The following is a 20,380-nucleotide window of genomic DNA, read 5'->3' on the forward strand; positions in this document are numbered from 1 at the left end:
ATATTGACTATAACTGCATTTAAAGTTTAAGGAGAACAATATTTAAGGTAGGTATGACATCTATATTAAAGTAGTTGCATTCATTTATATTCAAATTTGAAATTTTTGCTTAAAATTAGAACAATCGCATGTCATTGATCTACCCATTTGGTGATATCTTATATTGTAGTTAACAAACAAACTAGACTTAAAAAAAGATATTAGTATATGTAAAAATTTAATTATCCTCCGCAAAATTGTGAGATCAAATTTTAATCCTTCATGTACCATTTAAGCTATCCATACCCGTAAATGATATGATATATGATGTGACGAGAAATATAGAGAAACATAAAAAGAAAAAATATGTGAAAATAAGATGGGAAAAAAAAATAAAGTGTGAATGTATTGTTACTCTTATTTTTGTCGCCTACATCATTATTGGAAAATGTCAATGGGGCCTTCCAATGGGCCGGGTCGGGCCATGACCCATGAGATGAAGTGAATAATACAACAGAGACAGTGAAAGAGAAAGTTTGGTCCTTCATCGGCGTCGTCGCTTGTCGGAGTTGTTCGCCGGAAAACATGAAGCTGAAGCAGCTAGAAGGCCTTCTCGGTGGTCTTGACCAGTTTCCTCACCCAAAGGTTTCTCTTCTCCCTCTCACTCCTTCCAATTTCCTTCTTCTATTAACAAACTATAGCTGTGAAGAATCACTCACTCACTCACTCATTTGATTGTGGGTTGTTGTTGCAGGTGGAGCTTGAGCAGTATCCAACAGGACCCCACATCGCTTCTCGAATGCTTTTCACTGTGTTACTTCTGTACCCTTTGTTCACACTTCCACCACATTTCATATTTTCACTTTGTTTCTTTCCTTTTATGTCCCTTCAAACTTTACTCATCAAATATGCTTAAGTTTGATTCTTTTGCCATATTTGATGTTCATTTTGTGGTGCTTGGTAATGGGTATTTTTCATTTTTTTTAAAGTATGCTTAGTTTTGGAAGTTGACCATTTCAGTATGTGAAGCTCATTCATTGGTTACATTACATCCAGTTATGATTATAATTGGTGGTGATTGAAAATAGTTGTTTGATTTTGAGATAAAATTTGGGATATTTGTTTGCAGTTTTTTGTGCTTTGATAAACATGTGGGAAATTTTTATCTGGTGGGAGGGTTAGGGGAAGATGAGTAGGGGTATTGTACTTAGTGTGTGTTCGAGTGAGCGCTTGCCAATGTGGTTTTGAATGAAGCTGACTCTTGTAAAATTTGTTTGGTTAAACATGGACTGAACTTAAGTGCATGTTTGGAAACCTTTCTACAATTGATTCTGAAGCCAAAATCAATTATGGGGAGAAGCTTATTTGAGTAGCTTTCGGGTTTTACAATTGATTTTAATGAAAGAAAAGTTGATTCAAACATTTCAAGATTCAACCCCTAATCATGATTGAAAATTTTGGTGAACATGTTTCCAAACATGTTAAAGAAATCACAAAACCATGTTTTGAATAGTTCAAACATGACATAATTCAACCTGTTGTGTGCAAGTATCTATGTATTTGCAAAAAGTTTAGGGATGCATCTAGTGTTTGCCTTTTTAATCTTAGGAATAATAGTAGTAATTCTACATTGTTATAATTCCTATTTCCTTTGCTGTTCACGAGAATCAGGCAGAAAATTCTTTTGGGGATGTGAGCGACAAAGTAGTGGCTGACTTTGGATGCGGTTGCGGTACTTTAGGCATTGCAGCTGCTCTTCTGGGTGCAGAGTGAGTTGCATCAAAACCCACCTGCTTTTATGGGATCTCTCAACATTTTTTCCTCTTTTTTTTTTTCTCATTCCCTTACTTCTTTTTATGCTAGGCTACCTAATTCAGAGCTGACATTAGAACTACATTTATAACAGCTATTTTAAAATTTTGAACTACTATTGTATAGAATGAAACCGTGATGAATGAATTCGTATTTCCCAATTTCTGAGCGATACACTAATTCACATTCACAGTCTCTTATAGTTCCATTGTTTCTGAACCAAATCTTATGAATGAAAATTCAAATTCATGTTTAGTGAGTAAAAGTGTACCAAATACCTTTTTGCCCTTTCAATCAAATTAATATGTTCTCATGTTACTATATCCAACTCTAATATTCTCTTGATTTGTGTTAGCATTGATCAGACATGTAGTCAGCATTGACATTGATCCAGAATCTCTTGAAATAGCAACTCTTAATGCTGAAGAACTTGAGGTATTGTCTTTGTCCTGATAAGTATTTTTAATGAGGGCATAGATTTGATGATAGTCAAGTCTCTCGTTTGCGGAAAAGAATAATAATGTTGGATATGTTTTGAGTATTGTACATAAAAGTGTTATGTTAGATGACAATGATTCTGGTAAATGTTTTGATCTTCTAATGGAATGAGAGGCGATGAAAAGTGACCTTTTTATAGATCCAATAAGTATTTTTTTTATCAAATGCAATAATTATGTAAAAGTTGGTATTAATCACTGATACACCCCATTTCTTTGTTATTCAATTAAAACTGCAGCTGGACATGGATTTTATTCAGTCTAATCTCTTGGACTTGGGATGGAGAGGTAGCTTTCTATATCATTCATCATATATTCCTAAGATAGTATGATACCATCGCATTGTATGGCTTTTTATTGTGACATCTTATTTCGGGTACATGACGCATAACCTTAATTACATGCCGGACCTAGTGGGAAAAGCTTTTGTTGTTGCTGTTGAAGTATAACCTATGTCCTTTATTATGGAAAGTATCGGAGAATAGGATCAAATAGATTTATAGGCAGTTAGGCACTATAAGTTCACGTTATATGGTACCAGTTGGTGGTCTATTTTCTTATTTCCATTTGTCAAGTGCTAACCTTTTATGTATTAGGTGTTAGGTTGTTTTATTTTTTTGTAAGAAGTTGGTTTATACTTGTCCTCTTAGTGGTTTTACAACACCTACCTGTAAAAATATTGGATTCATTGTTGAATTTTATAGACTCAGTTCAAAACGTGTCTGATTGTGTTGACCATGAAACTACTGTATTCGTAATTATTGTTGGCATTTTGGACAGCAACAGTCTGAAATGAAGGTTTATTGCCAAGTGCAGTTTACTGATTTTCCTCTGTCTTTCCCTTTTGTCTCTCCCCTGCCCTGCTCTTATGTGGATGTGCAAAGTGACTTCCATCATGTGTCCAGGATCCCTAATTGAGAATATAATAGATTAAACTGTTTTTCTGAATTGAATTTGAACCATTTATTCTTATAGTAACTTCTAACTTGTATAATTTTCAAGGATCATTTACTATATGACTTTAGACATTGCATGCTATTTAGAAAAGATTGGTGTATTGTTGACTTGTTCTAGTAGTAGTCAAACAACATTGTCGTGTGATTAGTCAGCTATTTAAGGGGAAATGTGGCCGATTCTAAATCTAGATTTCATCTGTTGCGGAAAACTGTTTCTTTTATAACTTCATATGATCGATCATCTGGGTGTTTTCCCTAGGTCCAATAGTTGATACAGTTATAATGAATCCTCCATTTGGAACTCGGAAAAAAGGTGCAGATTTGGATTTTGTCTCTGTTGCTTTGAAGGTAAGCTAAAGCATGGGTGTTGTTTGTAAACATATGATTCACGGGAATTCTAATCTACCTATGTTCCTTGTATTGCTTTATCAGGTTGCTTCTCAAGCTGTTTATTCTTTGCATAAGACTTCAACAAGAGACGTAAGTCGTTTGTATCTTAAACTAGTTATTAAAATGAGTAATTGAGTTCTGCCACCTGAATTGTTTTTTCTTATTATCTCATGTATCATATTTATGTGTTTGATTACAGAAGGTATATCAGGCCATTGGTTTCTATCTTCCCGTTCCATGTGGATGCCATTAGTGTTATTTTTTTAAATCTACTTAATATAAGTGTGGTATTCATATGAAGCTTTTTCTATACTTCCTGCCAGTTATTTAAATGCCTTTAGCTACCACATTAGGTTTAAGCATTACCTTTAGCAATTATATGTTCTAATCTTTAACATTTAGAAGTTCAAGATTGGTGGTTTAATCATGAAATTTGAGCAATAAAGTAGGGGTTAAAAATATTTCGTAATATTTTAGTGACCTTGTCCCCCTTTTTTGAATTTAACATATCAACATATCAGCTCCTTAATATATGCTTTCCCCCCTGTGGGCTTAACAAGCTGCACCTTCTTGCCTGTTGCTGTTTTTTTTTTCAATTTATCATAGGAAAAAGTTAATACAAGTCATAAGCTCATAATCTCAACCTGCTTCAAGCTACATCACAACTATATGAAATTATTGACTGTCTACTGGTTTAGCTATTCAGTTCAATTTGACTGCGATAGGTTGGTTGGTATAGCATCACTACATATACTTTTTGCATTATATACTTCATTTCTTTAAATGATTTATTGGTTTAGTCATTAATTTCTCCATGAGCCATTGGTTGTTTTTATGTTGTAACATTCTTACATTACATATATATTTAGTTTACATTTCTATGGAAGCATTTCCAAAATTCATCTGATAGAAATTAATTTATAATCATGAATTCCTTTTGTTTGCTTCTCAATGGTATGATAGTAATTTTCCCTCGTGTATGACACTGAAGGTTCATTTTTTATTTGATTACAGCATGTGAAACGAACAGCCTTAAGGGATTTCGGTGCTAGCAGCGCTGAAGTTCTTTGTGAGGTGAGTGGATTTTACTTCATATTTGATGCGTTGAGTCCTACATTTTAAAAGTCAAATTTAGTATTTTACTCTGAATCGAGTATTGGCCTCATTTGTGCATAAGCAAATACATATTCTATTCATTAACTATGAGAATAATTTCTATGCACCGACAATGTAAATGATACCAATCAAATTTCAAGGATGTGGAAAATAAGTTTTTTTTTTATTTAATTTAATTAGTTGACTTGACACATCCTTATATTGGTTGACAGTGTAAAAAAAACTTAACACTGATAATTTGTACCTTTTTCTCTTTTATTATGTTAACATCCTTATTTTATCATCGAGTATAACACTGTTGAACTTTTCTAGATTATCTAACAAAACTCTGTATTTTGCACCTATGATCCCGGAACCAAACTTTTCAAATTAATTGACTGAAGTGTTTGCATTGAAGTTTTTTCTATCAAAATATTGTGAACCATAAATTTCAATCCCATGGTGCAATTCTAGACCTGTCTCTTATTGTTGAAATCTTATTTTTGTTTTCTTGTTTTGGCAGCTTCGGTTTGATGTACCAAAACTTTACAAATTTCACAAGAAGAAAGAGGTAGATATTGCCGTGGATCTCTGGCAATTTGTACCAGCAAGTAATCAAAGCTGAGATATGTAGTGCAGACATGGATAGTGTGTATTGCAGTAGTTATAAGATTGCAAATCAATGAAATTTTGTTATGTACTTCAAAAAATTGTATTTCCCGTCTCACCCCCACCCTAAAACTGTTATAAGCTCTTGTTAAACTTGCAATGCCACTTTAGTTTCTTGTGAATACCTATGAATTCAATAGTTGAGCATGTCCGAAACTCTTGCACATATGACTTGTTTCAAATGACTATTGATGTGTCTGAATACTAGTTAAGTGAAATGTGAACCGTGAACCGACTTTCATTCCAAAAATTTAAAGAAGTTTAATTTACTTTTTGTCTTGAAGAGGGTGCTAAGATGCTAACGAGTAACGAGTATCCAAATATAGCCTATAACCTGTGGGGTTTGCTATTTCAGAGCCGCCAACTAATTCTTTTTTTTGATAAGCGAGCCGCCAACTATTTGATCTCCAACAGCAACAAAGACCTACTTTAATTTCATTGAAGAGATGAAGTAACTTATTTGGAGTTGGAGTTGAAAAGCCAATAGCATTCAATGGCAGTAAGAAGTAAGAACAAATGAATTTAATTGCAACAGCGTGCCCTAATTGTAATTAAAAAATGCATCAACTAATATTTTCAGCATACAAACCGCATAGAATTACACAAAATTTAGTCCTCAATATAGATATAGTAACATGTGTCCATGCCGACTCGGTTATTATGAACCAGATTGCTGTTTGCAAAATTAGCCTCACCCTGGCCAGTGCTTCTTTTTATGCTGGTGTAACACACAAGGATTGACCTATCTTAAGTTATGCTGTTATTGTTTCTTTTTCAGCTGTCTCCCCTAGAGTGAACCTAACAAAACGCCGCACTTTAATGTTCTCTCCAATGGCTGCAATGCTTTGCTTCACCAAGTCTTTCACTAAAACACTGTCATCCTTGATAAAAGGCTGCTCTAGAAGCGCAAGCTCCCCGAGCCTCTTTGAAACCCTTCCCTCCACAATTTTTTCTCTGATGTTCTCAGGCTTGGAAAGAAGGTCCTCCCTCTGCATCTCGATTTCTTTTTCCTTGTTTACGGTAGCCTCCGGGATATCTTCAATGGACACAAACTGCACCTGTGGGGAGGCCACAACTTGCATTGCAAGATCATCAACTAACTCTTTGAATTTCTCACTTCTACCGACAAAGTCAGTTTCACAGTTGACTTCAATTAGAACGCCGATGCGCGAATCATGAATGTATGAACCGATTCTGCCTTCAGCTGCCAGCCTGCTGGATTTCTTGTCAGCAGATGAGAGACCCTTTTTTCTGAGATATTCCTGAGCCTTTTCAAGATCTCCACCAGTTTCAGCAAGAGCTTTCTTACAATCCATCATCCCTGCCCCGGTTTCGTCCCTCAATTGCTTAACCAAAGAGGCTGAGACTGTTACTGTTGGTTGTCTGCCACATAATGTTGAACAATTAAAGACATGTCAAGACAAAAAAAAAACTTTGGAGCTTGCAAATTTTAGCAGCTGAGTCTGAATCTCAACTAATGTGCATTCCAGTAACTAATCATCTAAGATTAATAATTTAATAATAACAAGAATTCACAGAATTGCTTACTTTTGTTCAGTCTCCTGGACTTCTGCAGTAGCAGGTTGCTCTTTCACTGGTGTTGGCGTTGGTTTTGCCGCAGTTTGAGCAGCCACTTCAGCAGCAAAATCCTGGCTTTTCTTCTCTAAACCCTCTCCGAGGTTGAACCTCACAAACCTCTTCACTTTAATATTTTCTCCAATAGTTGCAATTGTCTGCTTGACCCAGTCCTTCACTGGCACTTTATCATTCTTAATGAAGGGCTGCTCAAGCAATGCTAGCTCCTCAAGTCTTTTCCTTATCCGGCCTTCAACGATTTTTGATCTAATCTGCTCTGGTTTTGACAAAAGATCCTCTTTCTGCATTTCTATCTCTTTTTCTTTGTTCACAATATCCTCAGGAACATCTTCAGCAACGAGGTACTCTACTTGAGGGCATGCAGCCACTTGCATGGCTATATCATCAACAAGCTCCTTAAAAATGTCACCTCGGGAGACGAAATCTGTCTCGCAGTTTAGTTCCACCAGAACACCGATTCTGCTGTCATGAATGTAAGAACCTATCCTTCCTTCAGCAGTTACTCTACTTGCTTTCTTTTCTGCACTCGATAAGCCTTTTGTCCTAAGGTACTCTTGTGCTTTAATAATGTCTCCTCCAGTCTCTGATAGAGCCTTTTTGCAGTCCATCATTCCAGCTCCTGTTTCTTCCCGCAGATGCTTCACAAGTGCAGGTGATATAGTTGCTACAATGCAAGAAAGGGAAACATTTAAGAAATAGAAATCCTGTGAAAGAATGCAAAGATAAGTCCAGAAGCTTGGAATCCAAGAATCTATAATCCCCCAAAGGCCATTGCAAAACATAGAAATGCATTGGTTGGTCCAAACTTCCATTTGGACCCAGGGGTATTATAGTCAATAATCAAGTGTTATACACATAATCAAAATAAAATGATGGGAAAATGGGACATATAAAGATTAGGTAGTGCACAGTTATATACTACAGAAATCACACAATGTTTCTTTTTTCATGTGCTCCACTTCACCTACAACGTTGAGAAAGTAATATTTAGATGTAAAACTATAATGCAAGTATAAATCCAAGTCTGTTTAAGAGATTTTCTTCATTCAATGCAGAAAAACAATTACCAAAACTGGATGGAAATATGAATAAATTTAAACCTTCGCTCGAGCTTTGATCTGAAGCAGGAAGGCCATTTTCTCCACCAGAATTAGATAAGCTGTTACTTTCCTCAGATGAAACTGAAACTTCTTTATCTTCAACTTGTGAGGTAACAATATTTTCATTCTCTGTGGTAGCTATTTCGTTTTGCACTTCTTTGAGGTCATCAATGGAGTCTTTTACAACTTCAGTGGAAGGACTTTCTTGAGAGGAAACTTCATTATTTTCTTCTGTTCCACCTGTTGACAGAGGATTCGCAGTTCAAGAAAACTCATTTTATGACAAAAGTAAAGAAAAAAAACCTCGCGTTTTTAAATAAGCCAATTACAATGATGTCAATTGCTCTAGTTGCACAAAATAATTGATTGTCATAACACTTCAAATGAAAGGGACGCAACCTCATGTAATATATGATTTATCAATAAAGATCAAATGAACACCCATTTTAGAAAAATTGCTATAAGTTTCAAATTTTCAACTATTTAACCAAAAGTGAATCAAGAGAGCAGGAATTGAAATAGAGCATAAGTGCATAACTTTTATTCAAGCCTCCCTTAGGAGACAGCTCACCATGTTCTCCACATAAACTTGGTTGAGATCACATTGGGAATGAAAGGAATGCAAAATCATGTAATCTATGATGTACATATATAAAGAATAACACCAATTTTGGAAAACTTGATAGTGTGTACAAATTTTCATTGATTAGCCAAACTCAACCAGAAAAGCAGGAATTGAAAAGCAATTGAAGCATAAAATTTATTCAAGCTGTCCTCAGGAGACAGCACTCAAATGAGCATCAAAGTCATTGTACTTGCATCTTGCGATGCAAAGGAAATATCATTTGATAAGTTAATTGGAAGACACTTGTATATGCATTTTATTGCACAAAATATGTTTGATTTTAGTTGTCATATCGGGAAAGGACTTCTAATGACTACCTTCATATCTAAACACAGATGAGACAGACTGACAGACAAATAGACAGATGGATTTGTATAGCAGAAAAAGTGAGATGGAAAAAAAAGAACCTGCAGTTTCTTGGGGAGCTAGTGCGCTTGATGTAATATCTGATTCTGTAGTAATACCAATTTCATCAGGGCTAGGTTCAACTGCATCGCTTTCGGTCAGTGCTGCAGTTGCAAATTCTTCCGTTGCATTAGAACTTTCTGATTGTTTCTCATCTTCTGCAACAGTATGATCAATTCCACTTTCTATTACATTTTCATCAGTTACTTCAAGTGGTGAGTCAGTTTCTACATTGGTTGGAGTATCATCTGTTGGAGTAGCTTCCTCAGTAATTGGATTTACGGCAGAAAGACTCCCTTCAGTAGCCAAATTTTCAGATTCAGAAGCCACCTCTGTTTCTTCCGTAGCCAAATTTTCAGATTCAGAAGCCACCTCTGTTTCTTCCTCAGTTACAACATCCACAATAGTATTTGTGGAATCATCCAATGCACTTTCTGCCACATTTTCCTCACTTCCAGAAATATCATCTTCAACATTAAGTTTTACCGCAGAAGGAAGGCCATCTGCTATGCTTTGTGGTTCACCCTGGACATCAGGAGTATCAGATACAGTTTCTCCTTGCTGGAGAGTTTCCTCAATATCTTCCAAAGCCGTTGTAGTTGATGATTTCTGAACATCATTCTCAATTTTCTTCCTCTCATCCAAAAAAGAAGAAATATCCTTATTCTTACGAAAAGCCAATGCAAAAGGGTTTGTCGCAACATGAACAACTCCTTGGTTAAGTACTGAGTCTGTTTCTGCAGTATCTTCCTCCTTCTTCATAGTCAATGTTGCTTGTCCTCTTGTGATGCGCAAGACTCGTACACTGATTTCTTGACCAACCTCCAATGATGTATTGCCCATAACATTTGCAAATCCTTCATCAGGTTCCTCAGATACGGGTAGAAAACCTTCCTCCCCTTCAGGAAGAGATATGAAAGCACCACTCCTAGTCATATTCTTCACTGTACCCTGCAGTTCCTGACCTTTGACAAATTTTGTGCTTTTCTTCAGACCACCTTTCTTGGGGCCTTGTTTTGAAGTGTTCCTTCTCGCAGATCCAGTATTCTCTGTATCAGCGGTTGCATCTTTACGTGGCTTACCAGTGTCAGCATTTTCACGCATAGAGAGAGAAATGCGCTGAGTATCAGCATTGACTTCTAGCAGCTTCACCTTCACTTCTTGTCCTACAGAAACAACACTTGCAACATCCTTTACATAGCTATCACTCAACATTGAAACGTGAACAAGCCCATCTGTGAAAGCTCCGAAATCAACGAAGGCACCAAATGGCTGGATAGACTTTACTTTCCCAGTAAAAGTTGCCCCAGGAACCAAGTCCTCATTTTTTACAGGAGGCATATCACTTTTCCTTGCGGGTCTTGAGCGTCTGGCCCTAGCTGCGGCTGGGTTGGCATCAGACTTCGCAGATGAATCTTCAATTGTTCCAACTTCATCCGAAGGAACTTCACCGGAAGCTTCATCTGCAACCGTTGAACCTGGTTCCTCCACTGCTACTTCTGTTTCAGTGGCTGATATGGAGGTTCTAGATTTCTTATGGAAAGAGCATATCCTTTTGTTCTGTGGCAACACTCCATTGGCATGAAATGAAGGAAAGAGAAATCTCCAAGTTGATGATCCAGGTTTTACAGAGTTCCCTGACATACTAATTCTTGTTGAAGATTTGTTCTTCCTTGTTGAATAGGCAATTCCAGGAATAATTGAAACATTGCTGACTGAGCACCGTATTACAGGATTCATGTTGGCTTGAGAATTGTAGAACTTAATTATATTTAAGGATCAGTTCATCCTGTGTCACCTTCACAGAACATATAGGGTATGAATAAGTGTGGGCTTACATAACAAGTTAAATAGCTAGGAGGCCACTATTTCAGGATATAAAATAATCTATGCAGGATAGAAATCACTTAATTGATAACAAGTACCAAAACTTTATAATACATGAATTAAATTACATAACTTGCTCCATATATCAGTATCAATGCCCAAAATAACACATCAAGCATAACTGCATTTTTAGTTAATACAGACACTGACAATATTGCAGTTGAAATATCTACATAAAAATTACTCCAAGTGAATAACAAAGGTTGTCAATAAATCAATACATGACTATAGCAGGACTTCATGAATGCTGTTTTCAGTGATTTAATTTTCCTTATAATGGTCAATCTACTCTTAGAACATCATTTGTTACTTTCACAATATCACTTCATCCATTAGAAGTATAAAATCATTCAAACTTCAAAGCTTCAACTTGAATTGTTTCACCCTGGTCAGAATCCAAACAACTTTAAGTTATTGAATATCAATATCTTGTTTTGGCAAACCACATTTGAGGCAAGTTCAATAATCTCCCTTGTGTCATCAATGGTATTTTCAAAATATTGGCCTTTCCATCAAACCATTAACATCATAAACACACGCTAAGTAAATATAATTTTAAACCCCCACCCCACAAATTATAAAATGGACTCTAAAATGCAAATCAGGCTTACAAACTGAACCAAAAAAATGAAAAAAATAAAATAGTATTCTCAAACTCATTTTAAGGAAACACCACACTCATGCATAATTGGCCATGATTTTCATCATTCCACAAGTCTTCATTCAAAATTCACAAAATTAACTAACAGAATTAAGCTGAAAGTGAGCATTCCATTTCAATTTCAAACACAGTGTGGAATAAGAATATTCCACCACAGTAAGAAGTGAGTCCAGCAATTTCAACAAAGCAGAACTCTATTGAAATTGACCATAGAATACAACGTAATCCATAAAATTATACGAAGTTTCACATAAAAACAAAGACCCGTCACAGTTTAAAGCAGAATATATACCTCAGAAGCTTGAAAATGCTAAAAACAAACTCAAATTTTGGACTCAGAACTCTGTAACAAGTGCAAAGATGAAGTCTTTTTGGTGAAACACGAAATGGGTATTTGATGATAGAGGCAGAAAGTGGAGGGAGGGGAATGAATGGCGAGGCTTTAAATCCTTATCTTCACTCTTGTTGAACCAACGTTGTTCTATCTTGTCTTTGCCTGAGAAAATGAGCCGCGCCGATTACAGCCGAGCCATGAACTTGGGCTTCAAAGCCCAAAGTCTCCAAATGCATAGAAGTTGGGTTCTTAGATGGGCTTGGGCCTTGAATATATGGGTTCAAGTTTTTACATCAAACCTTTTTTCATAACTTTTTTGATTAAAACAAACAAACTCTTTTTGAGAACTTTTTAGGGTCATTACGGTCTAAATTCTAAATGGCGGTTGCTTCAACCGGTACATGTTAGATTTAGGTGCTGTGCTCGAATATTAAATCATAAGCATGATTTCATTAGAAAAATATAGATTGACTATTGTAAAGCCAATGTGCTATGATGCCATGGTAGTGGTGCTGATAGCACAGACAATTTTTTTTTTGTTTCTTTCTCACAATATAATTCATCGGGTGGGGGTTAGACTAGCGGTTCGGTTCTGATGCTTTGACTAGACAAGTTTCGTGGGATGTGTATCATTTGTGAAAGTTTTCTTCTTATTTTGTCATTTCTTGATTGTGCTTAGACTTACTTATATAGTTTTCTTGCTCGTTTGTAAAAAAAAAAGGACTACCTAATCACCATTATTTTTATAAGGGCTCTGATGTTGTAAGCATTTGTAATTGACTAATTGCTATTGGATACACCTTGCATTCTTGTCTTTCTTATTAAGTCATTTTCATTGCTTAAGAAAAATAACTAGTGAAATCAATGCTCAGAAGTCCTACATTGGCAAGAGATACAGCATAGATAACATTTATAAGGGTAGTGCAAACCTCAACTCTTGAGCTAGCTTTTGTGGTTGAGTATAAGTCTCCCAATTTCTAATAGCAATACATGAAATAATGTATGTTTTTGAAAGACATAATAATATACCACATAAAATAGTGAGAAACATGTGTATAAAATGAATTATATTTAATTTTACACCTAATATATGTATGCAGTATTTAAATCTCGCACGCATGCTTGTATTCACACAAGTTAGGCAAGTTCGGACGTTGAAAGAATACCAATATATTTGGAAGAAATAATACATGATGTGTGAACCTATCAGCTAGAACATAGTAAAGAATAGAATTTGCTACCATGATAATACTTAATAAAGATAAACTTTCATTGAAGATTAATGGTTGAATGAAAGGCTTTCTCTAAGCTATACTGACAAAACAATTAGAAAGATGCTAACATATTCTTTTAACATACTTTTGTTTTTTTAAAAGGTCAATGCAACTTTTAATAAGGGATAGTAATATATTCACTATTTTAAAAAATAGGTCAATCATAAAAAGTGTGTAAGTAAGAGTGTGTTAAAAAAAATTGTATTGATAGCACTTGTTAAATTTAGATGGAGGAGTTTCAGTAGGATAACTCAAGTGGTAGGAATTGGGAGACATGTGGGTTGGGTAGGGGAAGGTCCATGGATTGATTCCTGGCGGACGCAATTTATCTTTCCGATGTACAAAAGAAAAAGATGGAAGAATGAGAGGGAGATGAGAAGAACTATTGCGAGAGAAAGTGAGAAAAAAATTAAAATAGAGGTTGTGTTATATGATCCACCTCTATTATTTTGGTCAATTATAATTCTGACTTGTGGCTTAACCCGGTTCACATGTTGGTTGGGTAGCAAGAAAAAGAAAAGGTTTTACCAACACAAACTTTGAGGAGTTATTTTTCAATTTGCACTTCTTTGGGTGTGATAAATATTAAATGACTTTCTAAAAGTGTAGTTTTTAAGGTTCAAACAATCATTTTAGACCACTACGACCAACATTCGTTGAGTGCACTCCTTAAATTACTGATGACACGCCTAAATATTTTTTAAGTTTCTTACGTGCAAAAGTACACTTTAATTAAAAAGTCACACACCCTTCTTTCACACACATTATTCGTACAAAAATGCATTTTCATATCAATTCCCATAAGTCATATGGGACTCAAAGCATCTGGCCTCTTACCACCACCCTCCCTGGCCTCTTACCACCACCCTCCCCTGTCATTTTGACTTTGCCTTCCCTAGTAGCCCCAGTGACTCCAAGGTCCATGCCACCAACAAGATCGCCTCCCCGTCACCCATGCACTACTCTTTGTGAAATCTGCGAGTAAACCCGTATTAGCCTCACTTGCTAGGTCCAAGTTACCTCGCATGCGACTACCGCATCCATTCTTCCAGCCCCCTCACCTGTCGCGCGTGAGTGTTTTTCACGTCAACCCCTTCTTCCACTCTCTCCACTTCGCCAAGTCCCCATCTATCGTTAACTTCCTTGACCACTAGCGCTTCTTCAAAGATGATGCAGATGCACAAGCAGAAGCGGATGAGGTTGATGTTGTTTCATGGTTGTTCCCCACCCTTGAGGAAACAAATATATTTTCTAAACCAGATTTTCCTCCTCTATAGAGTTAAATTATGACGCCCAAGCTGAACAAAATATTAGCGAGTGAGGTTTCCGTGCAGGGCAACCTCAATACCTTCACCAACTCGAGGTGGGTTGAGCTAAGTTGACTATTTCTTTAGGACACGGTTTTAACCGACTTATGGGCCAACCTTTTTCTATAGACAAATGTTAGTTATTAGTACTGTTAGTAAATTAGTTCTTTCACCAGGGTTTGAACCATGACCCCTTCATCCTTCACACTCCCAACCCTTATGTCTTTTATCTCTTAACACTTGAGCTAACCTTCGAGGACATGGGCCAACCTAAGTTCACTTTAACAACTCTTTATAAGTCATGGACATTCTCCAACACCCTAACAAATTCATAATAGAAAAGCAACAAACATTTAACTGAAAGAACTAACTAACACCCCCCCCCCCCCCCGCCCCCCACACTCCCCCGCAAAACAAGGTGGAAGATGGAATTATTTGAGCTAAAAATACAGTTCTTATGATGGGTTGAATCAACAAATTTCCAAAATCAATGGAATATATTTTATTTTTAATAATTGTGTGCTTCTTTCAAAATTAATTTTTAATATTGTGTAACCGGTACACAATATTTATGTTTTCAATTTTCATCGTGTTTGGATCGAATAACAGTTTTGCGAATGTGCCTGAAAGTACTTTAGAAAACTACCCAAGGCAAAAAGAACACATTTTCTCAGAGGAAGAAAAGAGTTAGATTGGGTACAGAAACTTTTTCATTCGCAAACATGCTCTATATTTATTTTAAAAAGTATAGTTTACAAAATGAAGGTTGTCCTTAATTTTAACACATAAGAAATTTAGAAAAACACCTCTTCTTCCGTTCCTTATTAGTATAAGAACCAACTTCAAGATATACTGAAATAGTTTCCTTTTTCCGCAACCAAATTTGAATTTGTGATGCATTTTTCTTACAAGAATGTCTTTATGAAATTGGATTTTGTCTCTCTCTCCATTATACAATCATTGATAATGAATATAAATAAAAAAAGAGTAAGTTATGAGTAGTTCTTTTTATTTACAAAGGAAAAAAATAAATAGAAAAGCAAACTACGCACACAGGTTTAAATGCAATAAGCCACCGCTATATTTAGTGTTGTGTCCCCTTCCTAGACATCTTCCTAGCAAGGAAATCAGCCGTGTTGTTGTGCTCCCGTGGCAGATAAGTAATCGAAACACTCCATTCCCTTTGTAGCCATGCTTGCACCGTTAGAATCACTTCTCGCTCCCAGAACGCTCGACGTCCACATGAGGCTGAAGAAGTTAATTATGATGAGTAGTTTTGAATATAATAGTTGATAAAATGGAAAATACATTTAATACTACCAATTATATTTTTTAATGGGCGTGAAAGAAGTTATTTGATTTTTATAATAAGAAATAGAAAGAGTAATAAAATAGTACTAAATATAGTACTTCTTTTGTTCCTTTTTAAAGAATTGAACCATCATTTCACATCCCTTAAAGTAGTTGATATTATTTTATAACAATTAAAAAATTAGTTCAGGATGAACCGATTTTTAACATGATATATATACGGTATATATAGTATCATTTTTAGAAAGTGAATACAGAAGAATCCGGCATCATTATAATTCAAGCTCCATGTCTAATAAACTAATTCAATCATGTGTGGATCTCTGAATAATAATTTTAACACACTTGAGAGAAATGACATCATCCGAAATTCCGAATGGTTGAGATTGCGTTAAATATAAAGTGCTATGTCTCAACTTGTTCTTTAATTTGAACAAAAATTTATGAGCTGCTGCTTTTAAAAAATAACCAATTTAATATGAGAAGAAAACACGTGAAAAGGACAGAGTATATGTCATGAATGATGTGTTAGATGATCGAATATGGCTGCTCCTTGAGCAAGACTAAATAGTAAATACTAATAGCATAGTGTGGAGTCCTGGTAGATAGACATGCAATTTTAGATCCAGATTTAACTGACATATGTATTAGTGGTGGAATTATATCAATAAAAATTGCCTGCTCATGAAACCTTTTCGATTTCAAATTCCAGCTTTTTATATAAAAAGAAAATTAGAATCAAATTTAAAAACTTGTAGTATTAATGTGCACATTCAAAAAATTAGGATGAGATCAAGATAGTTAAAAAAGTGTTGATATTCAGACATATATATAACTTGTGTTATATCTTTTGGACATAGATATGAAAAATCGTTGTGAATTAGTATATTTAAAGGATGTCGCACAACTTAAGAGGGGTAACTTAGTTGACAATGCAGATTGAGTGTATGTGAATAGCTATCGGATTCGATCCCTACACAATACATTCTAAAGGAGGGATGAGGAGCCTTAATTGTGATTAAATCTCAAATCTGACAGTATTTAAAGGATAACCGGCCGGTTGCCGGGTATTTATAAAAAAAAATGTAGCACAATTTTATACTCCTTTAAATTAAAAAAAAAAAAAAACTCAATTCAAACTTTATGGATACCCGACACCCTTTAATTTGTATCCTTTCCAAAGATAATGTCACTAGTAACCTGTAGTAGAAATAATTTATTATCAAAGCTACAATTATTGTTATCACAAACTTTGATTAAGAAAATTAAAAATAATAAAATGGGAATAAACATCAGAGTTATTCTCCTTAATTAAACATTGTGCTCTTAACCACTATACTAGTTCCATTGAATCTTTCCATTATATATAACATCAAAGATTAAATTAAACAAATAAAATATTATTTTGTCGTTGGATAATTGAAAAATTCAAATCTTAAAGGCACCTCTTAAGTCTTAAAACCGATGATGGAGCCCCTAAATAATGCAAACCAGGTATGCTGCAGTGCATAATCAATACAGATCACATAACAAATGAAATCAAAGATCGGATATTAACAACTTAATCATGCTTTATATGATCAATATCAAGTGTATCAGAAAACCGTATCCACTATAGATTATAAGAGCACTAGGGGATGTTGGTTTTCTCAGACAAGGAGGACCAATTGCATTAATGCTGCCACATTTCCAAGTAATCAGTGGGACCCTTATAAACTTTCTTTTAGCGATGTATCTCTACTGTTGGCTGTTATAAAATTAATTCTCTCAAAATTTTGAGATCATATTAAAAAAGTAAACTTTTTTCCGATAAATTATTTCTTATACCCACCGTCATGTATCAAACTGTGAACAAAATGCTTAAGAGTTTAGTTATTTATAAACTATGTTGGATGTTGTTGGTATTTATTAACTTTTTATAATAAGGTTTTCAAATCTAAAGCAAGCCAAAGTGTAGCATTTTGCAGTTTCATCTCCACATGTAGCTCTCAGGACCATTCCTTGTAGTTTCCAAGGTCCCATTTCCAGTTGTGCCAATACATGAGACTTTATGTAGTTTTATTATATTCTAAGAAAATCTTCCACCAAAGTAAAACATGGATTACATGTGGGCATCAAAATATTTCGTAAGCATCTTCGATCAGCTACAAATACCTAGGTCATAAGATCTCTACATGTTAGTTTTTAAGTGGACACAGATCAATCATGCATTTAAATTGGAGATATAATAACACACTCTTTTAAAAATACATTTCAATATACTTACTGTGATTAGTTTATTTTTAAAAAGTCGAACACATTTTTTCACTCTTCTTAAAAAATATGTTGATTTTTTTAAAAATAAACTAATGATCCGAATGAATGTGTTGAAATATTTCTTTAAAAAAAATAATATTGTTAACCTTTCTCAGTGAATTGAAGTGCCTGGTTAGATACTTAGACTTCAATAATTGGGGACATCCCAAAAAAAAAAAGCAAATCACTCCTTGTGACAGCAAACTCAGCATGGTTTCGTTGATATTAAAAATTCAGAAAGAAAAAAAAACATGCATTTAATTTTTGCATATGCAAATTATGAGGATAATATTTTATTTTCTTTATTAAAAATTGCATGCATGAGAAATCTTAAATTTGACAGGTTGCAGATATTTTATTTTAAATATGCTTTTAGTCGCCATAAAATTAGTGAGTTTTTGTTTTAATCACTCATTAAAGTAAAGTTACAAGAATATTCTACATTTAGAGAAATACTTATGTTCTAGCTTGTTTTTAGTCGAGAGGGAGGGTGACCTTTGTCATATGGCCGCTCAAGCTGATGTAGCACGCCCATTTCTGTTCATTTAAAAGTCAATTAAATTCCACATCTATACTTTTGTAAAAGAAGTCATTGATGAAGAAGAAATACACCCATAGGTCAATAAGCTAAATAAAAGAAGAAGACATGGGGCAGACTCTTCAACCCAAATAGAATTTGAGAAAGATCCTAACTAGAAAATTAACGACAGTATTATCACTTGTACGAACAAAATAAAAATCAATAAGATCAAAGTACAAAGAAATATCACGATAATCCCTCCCAATTAGTAGGGCTAATGTAAGAACTACAACCCAAAGGCTTCCACCACAATTCAAACAATTGTAAGCAATATGTCTCAAAACACATCGATTAATTGGAAACAAACATTAATAGTTAAAGATAATGCCCAATGAAATTTAAGGGCTTCAACTAACATTAATTAGCAAATTCCTACCACATTTATTAGATTTCTATTACATGCTTCTTATTATTAGCTAGGTTTTATACTACCTTTTTTTTTCTCCTTTGACCACCCGTCTCCACGGGGGAAAGGGGTCCCACGTGACTAATCTGACTCGGGATACGGTAGTGATGTCCCTGGCCACAAAGGTTTTTATTTTTGACCTCAGAGGGGATCGAACCCGGGCCAGAAGCCTAGGTGAAATCCCTTAAGGAAATGCACATTCACCACTTGTGCCACCCCTTGTGGTTAGGTTTTATACTACCTTAATTAGCTAATCATTAAAATTAATAAATGAGTAAAAAATACAATATGGAATTATGTGATTTAAAAGTGTGTGTAAAACTATTATTGTGTGGATGTATAATAATTAATGTATATATTAGTCATTTTTTAAAAGTATACATACATATATATACACAACAAAGGAGAAAAAAGTAGTGCTTTGAAAAACGTTTTTTTACTTTCAAAAAGTGGATAAAAAGAGATTTTATACATATAAAGTTAGAAGCATATAACAGAGGTAATCAAAGGAAAAGAGAAAGAGAAACCATCATAAACAATGCTGCAGATAATAGTTATATGAGTAAAGTAGGGATGAAAACAAGGGATTATGATGATCGGATTTGATTTTGTTTATAGTAGGAAAACAGAGCTATATATATAGTGATTGTGCATGTGTGCATTGATCTGTATGCGTGTGTTGTAATGTACTAAGAAATAAGAAAACGTAGACAAAAAGAAGTGGAAACAGATGTAGGGAATATATGGTATCTACTATAGATTTTTGGGCACATGCAAAGTTGCAAACCCTTACAGGTTGCATTACTCTACCGAAGGAAAATGATCCTTGGAAAATGCTGTGTACAGCCAAAGCTTCATATCCACACAAATCACCCACGATCCCTTATTATATCAGAATTTCAGTTTTTTTAGATACATTCACACGTACGGGGACTTGAGCCAACCTCATCTTGGTTAAGATTTAAGACTTAGCAATATTATTTTGAAGCGGATCTTTCTGATCAGTTTATTTTTTTAATTCAGGTACAGAATGCAAGATCCCTCTGTCACAAACATATTTGGAGATGAGAAAAGATATAGCAAATATAATATATTGTATAGTATACAGTCTGTATTAACTCTAATAGTATTAGGTCAGATAAAATAAGGTCAGACAAAAAATAATATTATACAACATCTGATCATATATACTTTGTATAAT

The 20,380-nt window shown here is 34.8% G+C and overlaps 2 protein-coding genes across 2 annotated transcripts; one reads left to right on the forward strand and one right to left on the reverse strand.

The window, feature by feature from the left end:
- The first annotated feature begins 468 nt into the window (after positions 1-468).
- Positions 469-5,564, forward strand: LOC130738996 (uncharacterized). Its single transcript, XM_057591194.1, has 9 exons — positions 469-624; positions 734-790; positions 1,651-1,748; positions 2,157-2,226; positions 2,528-2,576; positions 3,504-3,592; positions 3,677-3,724; positions 4,649-4,708; positions 5,253-5,564. Exons 1-9 carry the CDS (start codon positions 565-567, stop codon positions 5,352-5,354), a joined length of 633 nt encoding a protein of 210 aa, XP_057447177.1. The 5' UTR covers positions 469-564; the 3' UTR covers positions 5,355-5,564.
- A 341-nt stretch (positions 5,565-5,905) lies between these two features.
- Positions 5,906-12,134, reverse strand: LOC130738995 (polyprotein of EF-Ts, chloroplastic). Its single transcript, XM_057591193.1, has 5 exons — positions 11,965-12,134; positions 9,127-10,922; positions 8,095-8,334; positions 6,947-7,658; positions 5,906-6,781 (listed from the first exon to the last, which is right to left on the reverse strand). The coding sequence occupies exons 2-5, from the start codon at positions 10,862-10,864 to the stop codon at positions 6,151-6,153; spliced, it is 3,321 nt and encodes a 1,106-aa protein (XP_057447176.1). The 5' UTR covers positions 10,865-10,922; positions 11,965-12,134; the 3' UTR covers positions 5,906-6,150.
- Positions 12,135-20,380: the final 8,246 nt, after the last annotated feature.

This window comes from Lotus japonicus, chromosome 2 (genome assembly GCF_012489685.1).
Source record: "Lotus japonicus ecotype B-129 chromosome 2, LjGifu_v1.2".
NCBI lineage: Eukaryota > Viridiplantae > Streptophyta > Magnoliopsida > Fabales > Fabaceae > Lotus > Lotus japonicus.